We start from the raw sequence: 22634 nt of genomic DNA on the forward strand, positions 1-22634 counted from the left end.
GTACTCTGACCATAATTTCTGTGTATTTTTCTACTTCCTCTATGAGTAAATAACCTGGAAAAAGTAGTTATTCTACGAGGTAATCAACATATGACAAAGCCTATTTTATTTATTGTGATTACTTAATTCATTAACATAATGATCCAACACTTCAACAACACACATAGACAGAAGGTGAAAAAACAAATTACTTTTACATGTATACATGCTTGGATTCAAACTATAATAAGATCTGGAATTAAATATAGTAATAGAAATACTTTTTTAAGACAATGTATTTGTACTTGACCAAAAATATATATTGCCTCATTCATGAATATGAAGCAGTGTGATCTATTTACTGTTCACCTCACCAAGTTCCTTATCAAGTCACTTTAATTCTGAAAATCTACTGTGCTGTCAACACATAAGGATGTGAAATAAAAAATCTTCATGTTCACACATCTTTCTCTGCATCATCGGGCTCTGCGGTCCTCCTCAGTCGCTCTTTGACCTGTAGGAATTCTGGCTCCTCTTGCTTCTCCTTCTCTTCTCTTTCCAGCTACAAAGATATGAAGACATGGTCACATGTGGAACTTGCATGTAACTACGGTGAACTAGCACCATTTTTTACAGGATATTCTGTTGATTTCTACTTTGAGCCAGTTTGCTAAATACAGCTGTAGAATGTGATAAAATAAACTGAAATACTGCACTCAAGTAAAAAAGTTTATGTACTTTTTTATGTACTATTTGAGCAATACACATTTTGGTCCCAATACAGATAAGTTATCATTCTTACTTCACTACACTACTTCTTGAATATTTTCCATGTTTTACCGTAAAAAAATACCAAAGTTGATCCACTAGTCATAGAATTACAAGACAATCTAAACAAGACAAAACAGATTATTATGGACTTTAAGGGAAATCAGGAATAAGCCAAACACTTATCTCATCCTGAAAGAAAAGGTGAAGGTGAACTAGAAATGCAACTTTGCAACAGGCTGCTAGAAGGTGGGCTCTACTGGTTGAGGAAGATTTTTGCAACAAGATGCTGCATGTCATCTTAAAGTCTGTGGTGGGAAGTGCAGTCTCCTTTGCAGCCATCTGTCGATACAGCAGCATGAGAGCCAATGACTCAAAGAAACTGAACAAACTGATAAAGAAAGCTGGTTTGGTGCCGGGGACTGCTCTGATGTCAAGAGAGATGATTGTGCAAGGAAGACTGACGTGCCAGTTGCTAAATATAATGGACAATACTGCACACTCTCTGCACAACATAATAATTTAAGAGCAGAGTGTGTTCAGTCAGAGGCTTCTTCACCTCTGCAGCAAAAAAAGAAAAGAAATAATTATACTGCATCATTCAATTTAATGTAAATTAATTCTTAATCCAACATTAATGATTAAACTAATAACAGTAAAATAAAGCGGCTACATCCTTGAGACCTGTTTACTCATCTTCCAGGATTTTTACTTGCAGTGGAGTATTTGTGTACAATGTGATATTGCTTTACTTTTTCAGTTAATGTCAATATAAGCCTGCATAAGAAATGCCACGAGAGGCCATACTGTCCATGGTTTTGAGAACACAGGTAAAGGTCCTAAAAATGCAATTTTTAGAAATAATCAATGATTTTCTTTATGTGGTGCATCTAACATTGCATTAATGGAAAATGCATTACATTTAGGTGAAGAATAGCACAGGTTTAGTGTAGCATATGGATGGATCAAGTATTTGAGTAAAGACTGGGCTGGACTTCCCTCTGCTGGCTGACTGTGGAACAATTTTATATTCCATAGCACAAAATCATGCTCATGCTATGTTACTCTGAGATGCTCTCAGAGAAACAAAGTTATAATGTTAATGACTCGGGTAGTTTGCTGGCCAGATCAAATAAGAACATTTGTCATGAAGCACATGTGAGTAATGACAGTTTTGCTTGTTTTGTGTGTACATTTTCTAGCCTCTTTTTTCTTTTCAGCAGCTCTTGATGAAGGGGTGATGCATTCCTCTTTGCTTCCTCCTGATCCCGTCTTGCCTTCGTCCTTTGTTCCCATTTCCTCTTCTCCAAAACTCTCTGGAGTTCAGTCTTTTCATCCTGGGCCACCCTCCTGTCAGAAACACACAGAACTTAATAATTTATATGTACAATGAAAGTGAGGTGTGAATGTATGACTTCCAGTGCATCATCTGTCGAACCTCTTGTGGGTCATCTGCAGTTCTTTTTGGAGCTCCTTGTGACTCCTGGAGGCAGTTAGAGGACTGAGAGGCTTGTGAGGTTTGATTAAATTAATGCTTTCCTCCTCACTCAGCAGTTGAGATGGAGGGGCCTGAAACTCTGGTAATCTGATCTGTTCATTTTGGTGCGTCTGTATCATGGAGGCTAAGGAGAAGAACATACTATGAAGCAGCACACATCTCACTACCAAGACAATAGCTGAGAGCAACGGCATACTTTAAGACTTTATTGACACAACTAAAGATTATTTAAAATTTAAATATGAGATTAGATAGACATCTAGACAATATTTTAGATGAGTCTATTAAACTCACCTAACACTTTGAGTTCTTACTGAAAAGCTTATATCACAGTTAAATGCACTACCTCAAATGACAGGTAAAACAGCATATTATTACCTAATTAAGAAATGCACCCTAACAGCAGAGTTTCGAACCTCATCTGGAATCTCATTTGGAGTTTGCACGCTATCTGTGTGTGTGTGCGTGTGGACACAGCTATCTCCGACAGTCCAAAATTAAATGTTAATTGGTAATCCTAAATTGACCCTAGGAGTGAGTGTGAGTGGATGTTTGTGTCTGTGCTGGTCCCATGATGGACTGACTACCTGTCTAAGGAGCTACCTCATGTCTGACAGCAGCTGGAATAGATTTCAGACCTCCTCCTGTGACCCGTAATTCAGTTAAGTTGGCATACAAGATGGATGGATGGATGGATGGATGGACGGATGGATGGATGGATGGATGAGAAGTACAGCAGGGAAAATCTCTGGCAAGTTGAGGAGAGGTATGTAGGAATACTTTAGCACACTCTGCTGGTCTCTCATCTCCTACTTGTCCCTATCTATTGTGGATTTAAGCATTGCAGCACATACTAAACTGCACATGCTCATCTACTTCTGATACAAGCCACAGAATAGCCTGGATGTCATGGAATAACCTAAAGATAGGCTATGCAACATTTGCTAGAGAGTAGATATTCTGGCCACAAGTGACAGAGGATAATGTTAAATGATAAGCTTGCAGTACCACAGACGGAGGAAGGTCAGATTTCACTTTCATGGATTTCGGAGACTGTGTTATTTCCTCTTTCACAAAATTACAGCTTTGAAGCACAATTCCTTTGAATTGCCACATCTCTAAGGCAAATGGTTTATTGACAGCTACATAAGAGCTCACTGACATAACAGATCGCATCTCAACCTTTTACTCTTTATCAGTGACAGTCAAGATCAATAAAAATGTCCCCTCTGCAAGTACTATAATGTGCACCTGTGCTTTATGGTAAGGAATCACACAAATCTTAACATATCATTGCTTCCTCCTTGACACAAAACTGGCCAACAGAGGCAAACATCTCATCCTGCCTCCTGCGGGTGATCACAATGATAATAACAAACAGTACTGATGCCAAGCAGGTTCAGGGGTTAGCACAGTAATGCAGCCTCATAGTGAGACACATCCCACATTTTTGTAGCTAAAATAACAATTTAGACAACTAGATGTTCTAACAATAGCTCAGGTAGGAGCTTATAAAACAATATGACATGATACCTCAGTGGATATTTTCCTTACCAGGCTGAGAAGGGTGTGCTTCCCTAGTATGTGGAAAATGTTGGTGCTCTTTCTGTGAAGAGAGAGAGAGAGAAAAAAAAACCCCAAAACATTGCATATAAAATAACATTTCATATAATTATTCACTGGAGACTTTAAGCTAATAAAATAGTGATATAATAAAGAAAAATAGACAGACAAATTATATAAATCAAGTTTACAGCAATCTAATATAAATCTAAGGTGATACTGAACCCTAAAACCTATTGCTCACCTTCTTATATTTCTCACTGTGTGGAAATATGGAAGCAAACCAACAATTAACTCAAATTTTTAAGACAAAAACAACTTACACAGACTATAAATAAGACTTGATACTATGACCACACCACTACTGTTCTTACTGCCTCATGTTATAAAAGGTAATGATTTGATTTATACAAAAATAAAGCAAGTAATGTTTAAAGCAAACCTAAATTAACTTCTGCAGGCTGTAAAAAAGGTTTTCTCAGCACAGTAGAATAAATAGAACTTAAAGACTAGATGTAAATGTGTTGTATAAAAAGGGAATAATAGGAGATGCACATCCGTTGTTGGGATAATGATGGAAAATAAATCATTACATAGATTTGAATTTGTTTATATCTAAAAGAGAAAAATGCAAAAACTTTTATCTGTTGTGTTCAATTATTGCATAAGCTAATGTAATCTAAGGCTGAATCCAGCCTAAAAAAAGAATGAGGTTGAATAGAAATCTGACATGGCAGCAACACAAAGACACATTATAATCCTGACAGACAAATGAAATGTCAGCTCTGCTTCATGAGTCCAACCAAGCGAGCGCCCTTACTGGTGAGCTGCTACCTCATTAATGAAAAGATCAAACAAAACACGGTTTGATTCCCACTGAGAGTTTCATTTGATGGAGTTTGAGCAGAATTAATTGTGGAGACAAGAATTTTTCCCCTGTAGGATCCAGACAGGACAGCTGAATAAACCTTTTAGCTGGTTTCTTTCTGCCTTTGTTTTCTAATCAAATACTCAATGAATGTGGAGGAAAATAAATAGTGGGATGCTGTGTTAAATGTCAATAAAATAAGTAAAATGAAGTGTTTTATAATAAATGACAATTTAATGACATTATAACAAATGTTAAAAAGAGAATTTATTGTATTTTTCTATATATTTGTTTATATATTGTGAATTTCATGCTAATTTTGAACATTTTTTAATATCAAAATCCTGCCATTTCCAGCAATAGGCTGGAAATGTTGTGTAATCCTAAAATTAGTCAATTCAAAACTAATATTAAGTTGCAGCAGGTCAATAACATGATCAGTATAAAAAGAGTCTTTCAGAAGTAAAGAGGGGGAGAGTTCTGTGCAAGACAATGCCTGTAAATAGTTCAGTGATTTAAGAATAATGTTTCTAAATGTGAAATTGCAATCATTTAATAACTCCATAACATGTTTAAGATATCTGAAAACCAATATTTCTTGGATTTTCTGTTTTCCAGGCCCCTACTACATGAAGTAAATCAAACAAACAAAAAGAAAAGATAATATTTAAATAGAAATCACTGCATTTTCAATAATTTTTAACTAGCTGCATCCAAAAATGATAAGAAAGTTTATGTCATAAAAACAAAAAAACAAAACAAAAAATAAAAACATAAGCAAGCTGCAGAAACTCCATTGCTTTCTTTGGTCCTGTATTCATTTATGATGACTGGAAGTGAAGTGGAAAACTGTCCTGTGGTGTGCCATATCAAAATTTGATTAATAAATCATGTGCACCGCACCCTCTGTGGAGAGTTCAAAAGGCATAATCTGCGATGATATGGGGATGCATGAGTGCATACAGCATGGGTAACTCTAGAAGGTAACATTAATGATTAAAAACACAGGTTTTGGCTGAACAAACACTGCCATCCAGACGCTGTGTTTTTCAGCAAAAGTTTTGCTTATTTCAGCAAGACAATGTTGAACCAGATTCTGCAGGTTCAGCAGTGGGACTGCATGCAGTTCAAACCACTGCAAACATCTGACCCATAAAAACAAGTCATTTAGTAAAAGAGGTCTTGATCTGTTTAGAAGCAGAGATCCAGAAAGAAATGGAAATATTTCAACTTCAAACTACAGTAATTTGTATCCTCAAAGTTGTTAACAGAAGAGGCGATAACAGAGGAATAAACATGCAGCTGTTTCAAGGCTTTTGAAACTCATCAGTATTTCTAAATTTCAGTTTTGGATGTACTTTATTTTAATTCAGTGTCTAAATGATCCACAAATCATTGCTACTATAAATATTGTGACTGATCAGGTTTCCTACTACTTCATATAGTGAGTGAAGCCACATGAAGTGGCATTGAATGGATCTCAGCAGCTGCATTTTATATATATATGGCTTTAAATGACATCTCTAATATTCTAATACATTAAAAATGAATCAAGATGGCAGCAAATCATTCAAAATAGAGGAGAATCTAGAAGAGTGCTAGAGGCACTCTTGTGACAGCATCTCTGCCAGCGGCTGTTTGGTTGATGAGGGGGAGGCCTGCTGTTTGGCCAGTCTCACACAGAGGATATTGTGTGGAGAGGAATTAATAGGACATGACAGGATAAACAGTCTCCAAGGCCCACTGTTCAGTGGGCGTCTTTTCAGATGGATAAAGACCTGTTTTTGGTTCAAGCATTCACTTCCTTTGGGGAATGAGTGAAAGGTAGAGACGGCAGCTACAGAAAATCTCACAAAAGAAGAAATGTGTTAGTGTAAAACAAAGGCATTAGTTTAAAAAAATAATAAAAAAAATCATTGCAAAGATAATCCTGGATATAGAAGTCATAATAACACAGAAGCATGAAAAGAGCATATTGAAACATTGGTTTTTCCATTATTTTTTAATCTTCTCAAAAACACAATAAATCCTGGGAAAGGATTTTTGCCGCATGGATGCCTCTGCTGGATTATCTTTATGTTACTTGTGAAATGGCTCGTGTGCTGTGTCTCACGGAGAAATGAGGAACGAAAATGAGGAAGATAACAACAAACTTACCTTCTTCCCATGGGTGACTCCCATGTCCTCAGCATGAATCCAGATTTAGAGGCAGCTCCGACTCCTGATGGGACTCACAGCGAACACTTTCTGCAGTAATTTGAGGTTACTTTCTCTCTGCTCCAGTAGCCAAGAATGCCACAGCGAGAGGAAAGAGCTCTCTGTTTGGGTCAGTGGTGACACTCACACAGAAATAGCAGCCAAGGTAAAAGCTGATTATGTACAGCATGTTTTTATAATTAATTGAAAATACCTGTTGGAATATTTCAGAGGTGTAGTACAAAATAATAATTTTAATTCTGATATATTTATTTGACAGCATTTTGCCACAAGTTACATTCAAATTTTATTTTTAGGACTCGATTAACTTACAAAACACATTGCATGATAAAATAACTTTTGTGAAACACAGTGTCTAGTTGGGGTTTCTTACACTTCTGATGGTGGCAAGAGGAGATAAAGTATCTCTCTTTAAAGCATTTCACATGGGTTTATCCAACAATGTTAAAAGCCAAAAGTAAAAAAAAAAAAAAAAAAAAAAACCCAGAGGCTGAATCCAAAATCTTTTAATGGAAAATTTATTTTCTCACCCATCACTGCTCAGGACCTTAGAGACATAACTGCTGAACTGAAGTAACCGTTGAAACTTGCATATGATATATAATATCAGTATATAAACTAGTGCATTGTATCCCAAAGAAATTTACTTAAAGTTCCTCTTTCAGAAGGACAAGGACTCAGAATGGCTCATTTATTTGCTGCAAACATTTGCTTTGCTTTTCGTGCCTTTGTTTGAATAGGAGGATCTTCTTTGACCTTTGCTCATGGTGTATTTCTTGGCTCAGTGTTCTCACCAGGAGAGCTACTGTACAAGGCACCTGTCAGCCATTCAGAAAACTATAGTTGGCTTTTAGTTTTAGGAATGGAGTGACATAATCAGAAGCAGAGTTATTTCAAAGAAAATCTTAAAAAGTTCATTGATACTGAAGTTGCTGTTTATCATCAGGTCATCTGGGTTCCTGGGAAACAGCCGCCCACCTCCACCATTTCTGGCCATCCCTCAAAAACGTTGGTATTCTCATCATTAACAGCAAGCTGACAGGTGAGCAGGAGAGAAAACATTTCTTTTTATCATGCTGTTTTTCTCTTAGCATATTCTAAAATAGATGGCTTCTTCTGACACGAATAGAATAAACAAAAACGGCACTCAACGGGTTCACTAACCTTCTCAAAGCGGCTTTTGATACTTGTCCCCACTCTTCCAGCAAACACCCAGTTGTCTCTCTGATTCACAGAACTGATCAAAGTGCTTCCCATTCCAACAAATATCTCCCTCATTTCATCTGTCAGTCTTCCACAAAGAAGAAAAACGGGTCACATTTTATGAAAAGATCATTTTAAAATGTTGAAACGTTGAAATTTGGACTTACTTTGTTGCCATGTCATCAAATGACGCCACCAAGACAATCATGTCAGATTGTATTTCCTTCAAGTATGTCAGGATGTCTTCTGGGTCTTTTGTCAGAGTAAAAATAAAAAAAAAAACACTATCAGTTAAAGGTGTCAAAAATATTTGAAAAGAAAAATGTGATAATAAATAAATAAAACATCAAAAACTTACTTCCAGCATTTATATTGAGATAGCCAAATTTTTCTATATCTCCATTTTCACCTAAGGAAAAAAATGTAATATATATATTATTAATCAGTTTAACAGTGTACTGAGCAGGTGAAGGTATTTTTCTCACCATTTACTACAACAACGTTCAGTCCTGGTCCCACGTTGTTCAACACGTGACTCATGATGCTGTTCAAACACAGATGAAGATTCTTCTATCTTGCTTCTATCTTTTTCATTTAAAATCTGCTTTTACTACATAAATACATACTTTCTCCCATCAAAACAAATCTTTGGCCCGACAACATTAGCTGCTCCGCTTGCGATACCAAATGCAAAATGGTTGTGCGGACAGCTCTTGGAAAGGTTGCACTTGGGTGGAGGGGGAATTGTTACTTAAAATGCAGCACAGAGAGACAGAACAGATCTTACTGTAGAGTTTTGCCACTTATTGGATTTTATGTTAATTACAGGAGAGGGGAAAAAAAAGTTTTATGAATTTGTTTAAAAACTGAAAATGTTTAAGTTACCTGTTGTAAGTCCAACATCCATTAGATCAAATCCTAAAAAGTAAGAGAGGAGACAGTGCAGCTGAAATTACAGACATAAACATAGCCTAAAAAAAAACAACTAAAAATTAAGATCTAAAAGGGGAAAGAAAAAAAATCTTACCAAGAGAATTTTTTACTTTGTCCAGAACATCAACAGAATTCATGAAGATATGCCATGTGATAAGGAGGACAGTTGCAGCAGTTAGGGAGAAAACAGCTTCCAACGAGAAGAAGAAAGATGGAGATCAGCAGCCACACAAACACCGGCTCTACAGTTAAGTCAAATCTTACCTTTATATTTCATACTTGCAATAAAACTGTGTTTTTCTGCCAAAAAAGTCCTTTCATGTACTTGATGTGCTCAATAAAAAAATCCAACAAATATGACAGAGCTTTGGTAAGGTCTCATCTGTGAACATGCTCCTTAATAAGTCCTACACGTTTATTGTAAGACAGCCTTGTAATAAGCATAAAGAAAAAAAGTCTCTGAGTGCTACATAAAAACCAGGATGTGGCAACCGACATGCTCACACCCATTGTGAACTTGATGATCAAGTTTCTCTTGTTTCCAATATCAACAAATAGGAGATCATTGGTGCTGATACTAATGATCTCCGAGGCAGATTGTGCTTAGCTGGTGTGTAAAGAAGCATCTGAAAGCTGGAGGGAGAAAAGGAACAAAGAGGGGAAAAGAGGCCAAAAGCTTCATATTTCATATTGGATGAGTAAATAGGAGAAAAAAAAGAAAGAAAGAAAGAAAAAAAAAGGTTTAAAGAATCATTGTAGCAGTTGTCAGAGTTTTCTATTTGTATGTAAATTTTTAGTAAAACCCATATCTGCATAAAGCAACTCACAACCATACACACACAGAACCACTAGGGACCATAGACGGAGAGAAAAAAAATAAAAATAAAAAATACAATCAAAGGATTATAACCTCAACCATGAAAACACATTTTCTGATAAGAAACTAAAAACATAGAATCAGATGTGAAATTAATTCACCAAACTCAAAAACGTGGCCAGGAGGGAGTACAAAAAATCAATTCCTTGAAATGAAAACAACATAAATATGGTAATACGTCATGGCAAGACATTGGTATTTAAGTCCATGGTTTTGATGGAAGGCAACACTGTTTGCACAGGAACAAGCCATTAGTCACATCTTGATAGTGAAAAACATGATAATCCCTTAAAGCAGAGGTCAAAGCCTTATGTCAGCAAAAGAACGCCCTGCTGATCCTCCAACTGGAGCTGATTCCCAGCTTTCACCTCAGTGGGGATATTCGTAATAAAATGACTGCATTTTTCTTTGACACATTCGACAAATAAACCACACAACTGAACCCTTTGTAAGGTGTTTCATCACAGTAGCAGCAAACAACAATACAGCAGCAGTGACAGTAAGACAGCTTTAAGGTGTGGAAAAAGGCACAAAATAAGATCTGAAAAAAAGAAAGGAAAGGCTATCTACAGATGGCAGCGTAATAGAAAAACATGTCATGTACAGATGGCAGAGCAGAGGAAAAAACTTTAAGAATTGAAAGTAAGTACAGATGTGAAGTGTAATGTTTCCATAGACACAAGCGACTGCTGACGTTTCTTGTTGTTGAGTTAAACAACCACGAAGAGATGATTCCAATACAGATTGAAGACTGCTCATCACTACAGCATGCTCAGACTTGCCAGCAGTATCTTTTCTAAATTTACATACAGTCTGTTGTGCTGCTTAACAAGATCAGCATGCTGCCATATGAAATTTTGAGTATGAACTTCTGTAGTTGTGTTATTTGTTGTGAGAGCTATAAGATGCTCTGTGTTAACTCGGGGTTGCCATTGTGTTTATCATAAAGAAAGCTGGCTTTAAGAGACAAAAATTAAGGTAATGATAAAGTTGTTTTAGTGTATCTTAGAAGGGGTTGCTAAATGTTAAAAAAAAAAAAATCCCCCCCTAAAAAGTGATCTTTGAGAGAGAAAAATAACCGCAGAACAGTGGATACGACTCAAAACTTGTAGCAAAGTAAACGTAAAGTGATGAAATCACTGCAAAGACAAACAAAACATGACACTCATCACACATGTATTATGTTGGAAGTGATAATTTAACAAGCCATGTGTGCACCTTCCTCAAAGAGATCTCATTTGACAGTTTGATGATGGCAAAAATTCCAACAGCTGTTCATATGAATTAAGACCCAATGTGACAACAATGATCCTGGTTTTTATCACTCATTTTTCTACCCACAGGAATTAGAATAAATGCTGCTAAATCATAACATTCTTATGAGCACTGAAAAATGACATCCTCTACATGGAGCCCCTGAGATTGTATAATTTTCTCTTAAAGGCTTTTTGTAATTAATGGTGTATGAATATATGGAAATATTCCCACATAGTAAAGCTGGGAATTAGTGGATGCTGAGGATGGAGATATAATTTATCTCCAAAGTTCTGTGTGACATCATATTCCTGCCAGCAATGCTGAAAACTCAATAAAAGAAGCATTTTCTGTGTTTACAAATCACAAAATAGTCAATAGTGATGCTGCAATTCACAAGGTTCCCAGTCATAGTAATGTGTAATACCACAGAGAGCCAGCAGAGGGTCTTTGTGTACTACCGTTTAAAGGTAAATGAAACAAAGCATTGAGAGTAAAAGACAAGAAAACTGTGGAAACCAAGGATCTGTTTAGTTGTGTGCATCTAAAGACAGTAAATGCACATCTCAGTTAAGCATGAGCAGTGATAATAGCCGTGATAATAAGCATTTTCTCTCTTACAAAGCTGGGGTTCCTTTCAGATCAAGAAAATAAAACATCAAGGTCACAACCTTGACAAAACAAGGACAATCCAAACACACTCCATCCAAGCTCAGGGGTGAATATATTTAATGATCAATATACATATCTGTTTAAACAAAGAGCAATACATATAAAGATACAGTGAGCATCACTAATATCATTCACACCTCAGTAACTGGAAGCAAATACCTTTGTTACAGTAACACATAAGAGGGGAAAAAGACCTCTGTCTGGTTTTATTACTTCATTAGTTGATCAAAGTGACAATACGTGAAGAAGAGAATGAGAGAAAACTCAGTGAAGTGACTTCTGATTAATTATTCATAATGAACTGCCGCTGGCATCCTGTGACACTGGTGATCACTACATCATGGCGTTTGCTCACAACCCGCAAGCAGGAGCAATTGGTTTTTTTAATTGTACTTTTACTATGTTTCTTCTTTCTTCATATTAAGCTGTCTAAAAACATCAAACAACATCACACAGCATAGACGTCCATTTAAAAGTCAGCAGACTTTGTAGTAAATTGACCTTAAGTGCATTAAAGTTAGCATGAAAGAGGAAACCATTTCAAAGGGAACTGGTTCACTGGTAGACAGCTTGAGTCTTACTGTGACTATTTTTACCCGCAGATCAATTTGTTTGTTTTAAATATCTGAAATGTCAGTGCCTCTACGTGATGCTCTGTGACAACTGCTTATTTCATTACTGCTGGTTGTTGGACCCTCGTGCTGTCTGCGGCACACTTATTCAAATTAAGGCTAATACTGCATGAATCTAAAGGTGCACATTTATAAAGACCCACTTGCTAATTAACGACATTTATTACACTGCCATTGAAATAATGCAACAATAAAACACTCTGTTCTTGATTTATTCACTTGGAGAACGATTAAGTGTGTTTTAGTAAATTATTATCCTTTGACATTATTACCAGACAACTTTATCAAGTGTTTCCACATTTTGGCTCTAATTCTAGGTACTGAATTGTATTCAAATTTATCTTTTCTTTTTTCAAAACTATCAGTTTAAACAATATGTGTGGAATTTTAGAGATAGGTCTATGATATGTGAGTAGATGGTGGATTTGAAAAACACAGAAGTGTAATTATAGAAGATATTTTAAGTGACAGTTTCACCAAAAAGTCACCAAAAGAAGGCCCAACTTCCTCTCACAAGGAAGTAAAGCCATTAGTCATCTATACCCTCTTTAAAGCTACATACATAGAGATGAGCTCAGATTTGAAGACTGAAGCAGCAGTAGAGAAGCAACTCGTGACCTGTTAGATAAAATCATCTCTTTTTCAAGGAGTCTGTTGGCCTTGAGGGGACCAATAGAAATGCTACATTTATATCGGCCCATGAGAAGTGACTGACTAATATCAAAGTAAAACAGTAAAAAAAAAGAAAGAAAAAAAGGTTGTTTTGTTCATTTGACTCCTGCCCACTCTTGATGGATTTCTAACCATTATCACCCGTTCCCATACACCCTTGACTATTCACACAGTAGTTCCAGTGATTTTTGTACCTTTTAACATTAATTTATTAAACGTGCAACATTTAATATGATGCAACAGAGGAAACTGTCTCATGTTGGTAAAGTACAGAAAAGTCTTGTTTAAATCTCCATTACTGTAGTTAAAGCTAGCTAAGACCCAACGCCAGTGTCACACTAGGACCTGTATTTTATGTCCCGACTGCCCGCCCTTGCCCACAGCAAAGTTAAAAATGCCTCCTCCCACAAAATTTGCTTCCTTTCATGTTGAGTTCCTGCGGGATCCCAATCCAAATGTAGTCCTCTATTACAGACACTTAAGACCACTTACAGTGGGCCTTTTTAAATGGCTACTAAATGTTTTGCGGCTGACCCCATTTACAGCAGAAAATTGCCTAGCTTCCATTCGGGTGGGGTGACTGCACACATGACAAACCCCTGACGTCACCCAAAGGTTTGGGAACAGCCATTTTGAAGCCTGGACTTCGGCAGTATGCCAGCGCCGAGTTAGACTTTCTGAAACCAGAAGTGACCATATTTAGGGTGTGAAGGTGGCGATTGGAATCTGATTGGACAGAAAGAGATATCCACAAGGTCTGATTTCTATTTTTGTTCAGTCAGGTTCTGAGTGCCACTTTTTCAGCACCCCACCCATCATGTGAATAAGGTCACTTCTGCATTACATGGTGACAGGCTAAATCCAAAATCAAGGCTTAAAAAAATTACAGTTAGCAAACAAAGTGGATGATGTTACTGAGGTAGCATCCATCTCTTCAGCTTGCCTGTAGAAAATACATAGATGGCATGGTTTTACACTGGACAGCTCTTTTAACCCCAACACAAAATATATAATATATATAATATATATGTGATAATTAAAAAAAATCAAAATAGTGCAGTATCAGACTTGTTTCCATAGAACTACAATTAAACAGTAATTTGAATTAAAAAAGTAGAAATAGCTCTTTAATTCACCTTTTAATTTAAAACAGTTGAGTATATATATATATATATATATATATATATATATATATATATATATCATTTAAAAACTGAGATGACTTTTTAAGTTTTCTGTAGCCCTGAGCTGTGCCTGCAGTTATACTGGCACCTGTTAGAAAGTCCAGCCTTTATGTAACCTGAGAGGTGAAAACCAGGAGAAATACCAATGCTTATCAGCAGCATGATGACACTTAAGACAAAATATCACATTTGTGTTTTCTTTAACAAGTAAAACAAAATCTACTGTGATAAAATCAGAAATATAAGTTTATAGAGAATAATATAAAACTGACTAGAACTGGAGTATCTAATTTACCCACAAACATTAACCACGCTGAAGGTACAGAGGAAACAGTCATCTGAAGATAAATAATGATGAACCAAACTGTTAGCTGCAGCCTTATACCACACAGCCCATCGATAATAGATTCTTTCTCAGTCAGTCCAGCAGCATCCCAGTTGGAGCTTTATTCCAATAGATCCTGTCACAAGAAAAAGGGGAGTGCATATGATGAGGAAGGTTATGAATGTGTTGACTTGTATTGAGGGACTGGAAGAGAGTGAAAGCTACAGTCAGAGAAGCCACAATAAACTGACCTCGTCTGACTCCTCTCCCACTGTGCTGGGCCCCTTGTCGCCATCTTCCTCTGACTGGTGATCTTCCATCCGCTTCAGCAGTGAGTATCTGTACGTCGCCTCGCTGGAATAAAGTTACGTGACAGACCAGGCTGATGAGCTTTCCCAGCACTAATGGTTTAAAATAATCACGTTACGGCTCATTAATCAAGCTTGCTTACTTGACTGGGAAGCAGTACTTTCGGATGATCAATACAGCAGCAGCTACTGCCACCACGGAGACAAAGATCACCGATGCAATAATGCCGGGGTGAAGCCTTAACTCGGCCTAAAAAGACAAATGAATCCAATAAGATATAACAGTGGGGTGGTTAAAGAGCCCATAAACCTAACAGCTCAGTTCATGATGTGTGGCACAGATAAAAAGGAAATACACGCAGGAGATATGACAGCTGAACAGCGGTATGTTATAAATCATACTGGGGTGCAACCCAAAAGCTCAGCAGCAAGGCTGTGAATGTCTGAGTAAGCACAAAATGACACTTTTCTGACAACTGATCATGCACAGCAAATTCTCGACCATTAGAATATGGTATCTTTAAAATTACAGTTGTGCATCAGATCATTCGTAATGCAGAGCGTGTGAGCATTAGTGTTTGCAGCAATAATGAGGGTGCACAGGGAGCGTGACCAAAAAGTAACAATCCCAGCAGGAACAATATGTCACATCTGCAGTGGTGTCAGACATGAAAAACAGTCAAACAGTGATGAGGTTCAATGACAGTGTCACGCTTGTTCCACATCAATTAAAAAAGTCTATGATATAAGGAATAAGTGCCAAGTTTTACTTAACTTTCAGTTTTCAGTTTAATATCAACTACACTTATTAAAAATGGACAGAAAGGATAGTAGTACCATCCGGGATGTCCAATGCTAGTAATTTACTGACACTATTTATGTTCAATACAATTCTGTTTCTGGTAAAATAATACCAATTTTTCCCCCCATTACTCTATAGAGACATGATCGATGTAATGAACACAAGGGCCACAAGTAGATGATGTTTTTTAATAACTCACATAAAATTTCGAGTCCTTATGAGAGAACAAATGAGGTTAATGCTAGTTAAATGCTCGTTAACCATGACCTGATGAACATCTCCTAATCCACTTCTATTAGGTAACTAATGATTAGTTTAACAACAGGTACAAAAAAAATCACAAATGACTTGATAACCTTGATGCTTCCCTCTTAATTCCTGTTGAAACTCTGAAGTAATTAATAAAAAACACAAAATGGATTCTACACTTTAGTTATGTTTATGTGTAATCAGAGCAGTGACACATAATGCTGATTAGATAAGGAGTCCTTCATTACATCATTCCCATCACATGCTTTCTTCATCATTACCTAAAGAGCATGCTGCCTGCATTTTACAAGCTTTTTTTTATGTTCACCATTTGAAATGTTGAAATGCATGATTTATTCTCTAAGTTTCTATTTTTTTTCTTCTTTTTTTTCAACTTCATTTTATAGTCATACAGTTGTGATAGTATATCGCAATACATTCCAAGGGGGGCACTGGAAAGGTGTACAAGATGGTGGTGAGACTAGCGATGTTGTACGGTTTGGAGGCAGTGGTCCTGAGGAAAAGACAGAAAGCAGAACTGGAGGTGGGAGAGATTAAAATGTTAGGGTTCTCTTTGGTAGCGACAAGAATGGATAGAATCGGGAAAGAGTAAATCAGAGAGAAATCATCATGTTAGATGTTTTTGAGGCAAGATGGTTTGGGCATGTACTGAGGAGGGATGATGAACATATCAGTAGAAAGATGCTGAGGTTGGAACTACTGAGCAGGAGGCCTAGAAGATGTAGTGAACGGAGGGCATGAAGTCAGCTGGTGTATGAGGACAATTTGCTTTGTCAACCCCTGAAGGGAACAGCCCCAAAAGAAAAATAAGGAGAAGACAGTTGTGATGCATCATGAAAGGTTACCTTCTCTTTAGAATGATCTTATCACGATGTGATGATGGATTAGTGGCTAAACTTTGTCAGGACTTAAGTTAACCAATCAATTTGGGTGACAACTAAGCAGCTGTTAGTCAGTAATAATGATGCACCACTCACGCTGAGGAATCATACTTATAGAGTAATGATTCAGTTATCAGTGTGATGCACCTCTTTACTCAAGGGGAGAAGATAAGAGATAGTAATCAGTGTGATAAAGGACAACATGGAATCACTATCATGGTGTGTACAAAAGCAGAAACAAATGTTTAAGAAATTGATTATAAAAGAGACATTACTTGTTAAAGGTCCACTGCAGGAGTTATGAAGAAGGTTTAGTGGAAATTCAAGAAGTATCATTACCTCACGACTCTGAAACAGCAGTCAGTTGTCTGGGAAATCACCAATATGTACTTTACAAATGTAGGGGAAGTATTTGTTCCTCATTTTATTAAATAAACTCATAACTACTTAACAAAGTATGGTTAAGCATTAACTGTTGTCAGGCAGTTTCTTATCTTTTACTTTAAAGTCTTCCTTCCAAAGTTAGCTATACTGGCTCTAACAGCATTTACTTGCAAGTTATTTTACTCTATTGTAGTTCTTAGCACAATGGCCCCGAAAATGAATAGAATTTGGCAAAGCGAATGACTTCAAATCAGTCAAATAACGAGGGCGCCGGTAAAAGATGTGGCTCAGTATCATCAAGCGTATTCAGAGCAAAATTGCTTTAACATTTCTCTCTCAGTGGTGCTACTCCTTCACAGACACACATCTTAATCATTCTGCGTGATATCCGCCTGTGTTTTTATTCATTTTCAGGGCCACTGCAGACTTCTTCTGCACGACAACCTCAGACACATTTAATTTTAGGCTTTAAAACATAAACTGAACTTCTAAACACATTGAGCTGCAAGCGAGCACCTCTAAGACGCGGATAACTATGTTTTACCTGAGCTGCTGACATCGTTGTCAACTTCAGAGTTTGGTAGGAACTCCGTACATTACAGATTACTAAAAGCAGGACATGTGGAGACTGCTTAAATACCTAATTAAACAGTTTTCTGTTAAAACTAGAGCGTTGCCATAGTTGTTTACTTCCTCGTTTACTTCCTGGTGAACGTCTCACCTGTTTACACGCCCCCTAACGACACGTTCAACCAGCTTTCAGGCATGGGGAGGGGGTGGGCGGGGACGTTGGTTGCATTATAATCCGAAATCTTCCCAAATTTGAGAGGAAACCAGAGAAGCCCATTGCTCTGGATGATCCCTTGACATATCCCAGTCAGCCATGCATCATGACATAAAACATTGAGATGGTATAAAAAATGCATGACTGGTGGTTAATTCATGATAACCCCTTATGTAACATTCAATGTCTTTTCAAGACTCACACTTGCAGCTCAGTTTCCAACCAGTTTTGTGAGGCATGAGAACATTAAAATTCTGATCTGCTGATCCCTACGTCCAAGGTTTCTCATGGCGGGTTGTGACTGTTAATGGGAAACAATGTCTTGTGAATCTGAACACTTCTACCTGGCTATTGTATTGACTGCAGCAAGTGTGCCAACATAAGTTATCACTTTTCATGTTACTTAATGAGATATAGTATAATTTATACTAATAGAAAAATGTCAAAATTAGTTAAATATATGTATTTATTTTCATTTTTTGTTTTTCTTGTATCATGCTCAAAATTAGGAATCAATAATCCCTTGCAGCAGGTGTGTGAGTATTGTGGCAAGCCTGGTGAATAGACCTGCCAGCCTCATCACCAGCCCACCTGCTGTTACTCTTGCTTACAGTTACACACCATGAAAAAGCCTGGATTGTTCCAAATGCATCAGATTAATTACAATCAATCATCTTTTATGCTTGCTTGGACAGCTCTGTTCAATTTAAAATGAGCACAAACACATGAAACTGGGACCACTGACATTTCTCATATCAAATTTAATTCGAATAACAAACACACATCAGCACATTCTTATGGCTTTTTTATTGCACAAATTATAATTAAAAATAACCTATCACATAAAACTAATCCATCTGAAACTGAAATGTCAGAAATCTGCTTATTAAGAAGAACGCTCTGGTGTTCTTTCAGATGGCTTTCAAATCAGTTTCCAAGCCAAGACTCCTGAAAAGACTCTTTTTATCATCAGATGTGCAAGTGAATAATAAAGAACTTGAAAAAAGCAGGAATTTGATTTACGGAGTCCCAATCCCCTACACACTGTGACTGAACATGGTGACACAAAGCTGCCATTAGTTTCCAGGAACAAAAGGACCAACAAAGAAAGGGTTTTGGTGAATGGAGAATTTCCTTCCGATCAATAAACTTGGCCTCAAAAAAAAGTCCTAAAGCAATTCATTTTCAGTTAATGTGATATATCAGTTTTGATTCTAATGGGCTTTGAATTAAGCTAGTTCATAGTACTTCCCTGTCTTTGGATCAAAATAGCAGTTCAGGCATGGATCGTAGAGCAGAGTCAAAAACTCGTCGTCATTATCCTCTTCTTTCAACCGCCCATCTTCTCCTGTTTTAAAGCAAAAAAAAAAAGGAGAACCTTTTATGTTCAATCTTGACCATGTGTAACAGGGTAAATAGTGTTATTCCACTTGCCACTGTTATTATTATCATTATATTGTACTGTGGTGGTTTGCTCTTGGGCGTGTCCGCCTTGGTGCTGGCGTATTTACGTCATCAGCTGCGTCTGATGTTTGCCAGTATTGAGACGGATACGGTCGAGGTAAGTCGGGTCTTTTAGCGGTCCGTTTGTGGGAGTACTTCTAAGGTTATGGAAGTCTATAATGAACATTTGTGTATAGAGCACATTGTATAGCTGCTCCTGAAGTAGGCTAATACTGTTTAACTATTGAGCAGCGGCAGTTGCTAGCTTAAAGTGCCGCTTCTGAACGTGCTAACTGTTCCAGCATTAAGTCGCTCCCATTTCTCGACAGTGTGTGAATGACCCGGCTGCAGGCTAACCGCTCCTGATCAGCACTCTTGTATTTTGTACAGGTAATTGTGTGATTTGTTCACTGTATGAGATGTTTGCCAGTATTGAGACGGATACGGTCGAGTGTGTGAATGACCCGGCTGCAGGCTAACCGCTCCTGATCAGCACTCTTGTATTTTGTACAGAATAAATGGTCAATGCAGAAGGGGTCAAGTCTCTGTCTCAGTACCTTCAACAAACAAAAAAAACACAACGCAGAGTAAGACTACAAGAAAAGACTAACCCTGTCAGAACCAGGTCTGACACGGTTACACTGGTGCCGTGACCCGTTCGGCTTCTTCCTTCGTCGGGACGGGGCCCGTCTATCACCTGGTACGGTTGCTGTGCAGCGAACCTGTTCGCGCCGAAAGGGAGGTGCAGCGGCTGGATCAGAGACAACTCGGCGCGCATGATCACGTGGTTTCTTCAGGACACTTCGGCTCATCGTCCTCTCTCGCCATTGGCTGTGATGACACCTCGGATCATCGTTCTCTCTCGCCATTGGCTGTGGTAACAGACTGCAACACGTGGGGTCCGTGGTGTGCTGCAGCTGCCATTCTGTGTGTGGCTGTGGAAGTCGGGTCTGTAAAACCAGCGGGCCCTGGATATATATATATATATTTTTTTCCTCTTTCTGTGGAGGCGTGTCCTTATAGTGATTGTCTGGTTTAGCAGACTGGGTTATTAAAGAGTTTTTTTTATTTATTATTTTTTTGTTTTTTTTATGAGCAAAGAGTTTGTCTGATTTGGGTATAATTACTGGACTTGGACAGAAAACAAAGAAAAAATTTTTTTCTTTTCTTTCAAAAATATATAAAAAAAAAAAAAATTTTTTTTTGCTTATTTGGAGTATTGGGAGAGCGAGTGTGATTCGTGCATGATGGACAATGACTTGGTGTTTGGTAGAGGGCGGGGTTCACTGATGTCCACCCCCCTTCCGTGGGTTGGCAGGGGCAGAGCTACGTTCATGCTCTCTCCCGGTGTATCACCTCCAGGTCCCAGTGTTAGGAATCTGGTGGGGGATGTTGGCAGCTCTGGGGACACAGACCATGATGCGCTGCGTGCGCAGGTTACACAAGGTGGGGAGGCATCGGGCCATCACCTGGCTGGTGTGGCTGCACAGATCGGCCTCTCTATAGGTGAATCAATTGCTTCGTGTCTGGAGTCTCGTTTGGGCTCCGGGCTGGGATCTAGCTCTGTGGGCCCCAGTGGTAACACTATTACGGATCCATCCTTGTTAAATGTTATGATAAGGTCAGAGGCCAAGGAACCCATTGGGTTTAGAGGGGACGGGCGTGATGGACATACCGTTCAAGAGTGGGAGGAAATGATGATGGCGTACATGAAGAAAAGGGGGGTCCCAGTTGCTGATCAGTCTGAAGAGGTGCTGAGTAAGCTCAGCGGGAGGGCTCGGGAGGTTGTGAAAGTGGGCATTCGTAGTAAGCCACGGTTATCCCTTTCTGGGGGCCCAGATCCCATTTTCGAGATTTTAAAGCAGCACTTCAGTGACACTATTTCTTCAGGGATGCCTCTGGCTGACTTTTACGCCACATTACCCAAGGAAAGGGAAGACCCCTTCGATTACTGGCTGCGGCTGAACGGAGCAATGGACACGACAGAGGACTGTCTTAAGAGGCAGGGTAAATTATTTGAGGACTTGCCCCGTGATTTAACAGCCATGTTTATTAAAAACTGCCCCGACCCAGAGCTGTCGTTGATCTTCAAGTGTAAACCCCTGGCTCAGTGGTCTGTTGCAGAGGTACATGAGAGGCTCGTGGAGCACCGTGGTGGCAATACACGGACGCCTCCGGTCAGGTTGCCTGCTTCAGTGCCCGTGCAGCAGCAGGAAGTGAGGTCATGCGAGCAGCGTTCACCATCAACGGGAGCTTCAGCGCAGCCTTCTGAAGTCCGCTGTTCTGACGGCTCTGGGGACCGGCTTGAGCGTCTTATTAGCATGCTGGAGCGGATGTTGGTTCAGCAGCCGAAGGACAGTGAGATACTGGGGAGGGGAGGGAATCGTGGTCTCCCAAATCGGGTACGGAGAAGCAGAACCGCTGCTCCTTGTGCTATCTGTGGTGAAGGGGAGCACACAACTTACTACCATTGTAGAGCGAATCGGTTGTGTTTCAGTTGCTACTCGCCTGCTCATGCACGAGCAGCTTGTCCCGGAGCTTTAGCCACCGGACCTGAAGGTGGGAACCCATCGGCTCAGGTGATGGGAAACTAACTGGCCTACATTCAGAGGGGGAAAATGTTGGGCCAACGAAAGAGCCCCCAGTGTGTGTTGGGAATGATGGAGATTTGGAAGCAGTCTATCAGACTGTGTGCGAGGAGAGAGATTTGGGGCGCAGACCAGTCCTCCAAAACACGCAGAGGTTGAAAGCGCATGACAGTCTGTTTTATGAGACTGTGATGTTGGGTGGTAAATTACCCACAAGAGCGATGATAGATACGGGCTCAATGGTCTGTACATTAAGCGCTAAAGTGATTCCAAGACTGTATGAATGTGATGTCCTTAAGGGAAATGTTTTGGACCCCACTGATGTAGTCTTAGTGGGTTGTGGTGGATCCAAAACGGTTCCCACTGGTATGTGTGAACTAGAAGTGGAGGTTTACGGCTGCAGGATGATAGTCCCGACTCTGGTTGTTGATGGCCAGAGCGATGATATCATTCTGGGCAGTAACATGTTGCGTTACCTGCTTCAGCAGTTAAGATCCAAGCAGGGTGGGCAGATCGGTGGTTCCTCCAC

The 22634-nt window shown here is 38.7% G+C and overlaps 3 protein-coding genes and 1 long non-coding RNA gene across 6 annotated transcripts in view; 1 reads left to right on the forward strand and 3 right to left on the reverse strand.

Moving 5' to 3' along the window:
- Positions 1-152: 152 nt before the first annotated feature.
- LOC121636874 (actin-associated protein FAM107A) lies at positions 153-6991 on the reverse strand. Its single transcript, XM_041980716.1, has 5 exons — positions 6834-6991; positions 3800-3851; positions 2186-2369; positions 1941-2097; positions 153-541 (listed from the first exon to the last, which is right to left on the reverse strand). The coding sequence occupies exons 1-5, from the start codon at positions 6855-6857 to the stop codon at positions 437-439; spliced, it is 522 nt and encodes a 173-aa protein (XP_041836650.1). The 5' UTR covers positions 6858-6991; the 3' UTR covers positions 153-436.
- A 187-nt stretch (positions 6992-7178) lies between these two features.
- si:dkeyp-67f1.2 (uncharacterized protein LOC556106 homolog) lies at positions 7179-9879 on the reverse strand. 3 transcript variants are annotated; one of them, XM_041980324.1, is made up of 9 exons: positions 9294-9879; positions 9124-9219; positions 8982-9014; positions 8723-8846; positions 8582-8640; positions 8455-8505; positions 8264-8348; positions 8058-8184; positions 7180-7928 (listed from the first exon to the last, which is right to left on the reverse strand). In XM_041980324.1, exons 1-9 carry the CDS (start codon positions 9304-9306, stop codon positions 7836-7838), a joined length of 681 nt encoding a protein of 226 aa, XP_041836258.1. In that variant the 5' UTR covers positions 9307-9879; the 3' UTR covers positions 7180-7835. The 3 variants fall into 3 exon arrangements, with proteins under 3 accessions (XP_041836260.1, XP_041836258.1, XP_041836259.1); XM_041980325.1 differs by having other exon boundaries at positions 9309-9878; XM_041980326.1 differs by lacking the exon at positions 9124-9219 and having other exon boundaries at positions 7179-7928; positions 8982-8999.
- Positions 9880-18864: 8985 nt separating this feature from the next.
- The window catches only part of cfap20dc (CFAP20 domain containing), a 41744-nt gene continuing 37974 nt past the window's right edge, over positions 18865-22634 (reverse strand). The window contains exon 17 of the mRNA XM_041980323.1: positions 18865-19422. Within this exon, the coding sequence (XP_041836257.1) occupies positions 19304-19422 (119 nt within the window). The 3' untranslated portion in view covers positions 18865-19303. The remainder of the gene's footprint in view (positions 19423-22634) is intronic.
- On the forward strand, positions 19485-20629 carry LOC121636640. Its single transcript, XR_006009754.1, has 3 exons — positions 19485-19635; positions 19847-19907; positions 20031-20629. It is a non-coding gene; the product is annotated as an uncharacterized LOC121636640 (long non-coding RNA).

Source organism: Melanotaenia boesemani, chromosome 3 (assembly GCF_017639745.1).
Source record: "Melanotaenia boesemani isolate fMelBoe1 chromosome 3, fMelBoe1.pri, whole genome shotgun sequence".
NCBI classification, from domain to species: domain Eukaryota; kingdom Metazoa; phylum Chordata; class Actinopteri; order Atheriniformes; family Melanotaeniidae; genus Melanotaenia; species Melanotaenia boesemani.

What these genes read in the sequence shown, in the direction of transcription:
- si:dkeyp-67f1.2 (XM_041980324.1), bottom strand. An exon ending in ATTTGTTTTGATGGGAGAAA is followed by an intron (nt 8,641 to 8,722) that starts GTATGTATTTAT and finishes GTGTTTGAACAG; the next exon opens with CATCATGAGTCACGTGTTGA. An exon ending in TTTGATGACATGGCAACAAA is followed by an intron (nt 8,185 to 8,263) that starts GTAAGTCCAAAT and finishes TCTTTGTGGAAG; the next exon opens with ACTGACAGATGAAATGAGGG.
- LOC121636874 (XM_041980716.1), bottom strand. Translation starts at nt 6,857, where the DNA reads ATGGGAGTCACCCATGGGAAGAAG. An exon ending in GAGTCACCCATGGGAAGAAG is followed by an intron (nt 3,852 to 6,833) that starts GTAAGTTTGTTG and finishes CTCTCTTCACAG; the next exon opens with AAAGAGCACCAACATTTTCC. An exon ending in AGCACACCCTTCTCAGCCTG is followed by an intron (nt 2,370 to 3,799) that starts GTAAGGAAAATA and finishes TCTTCTCCTTAG; the next exon opens with CCTCCATGATACAGACGCAC.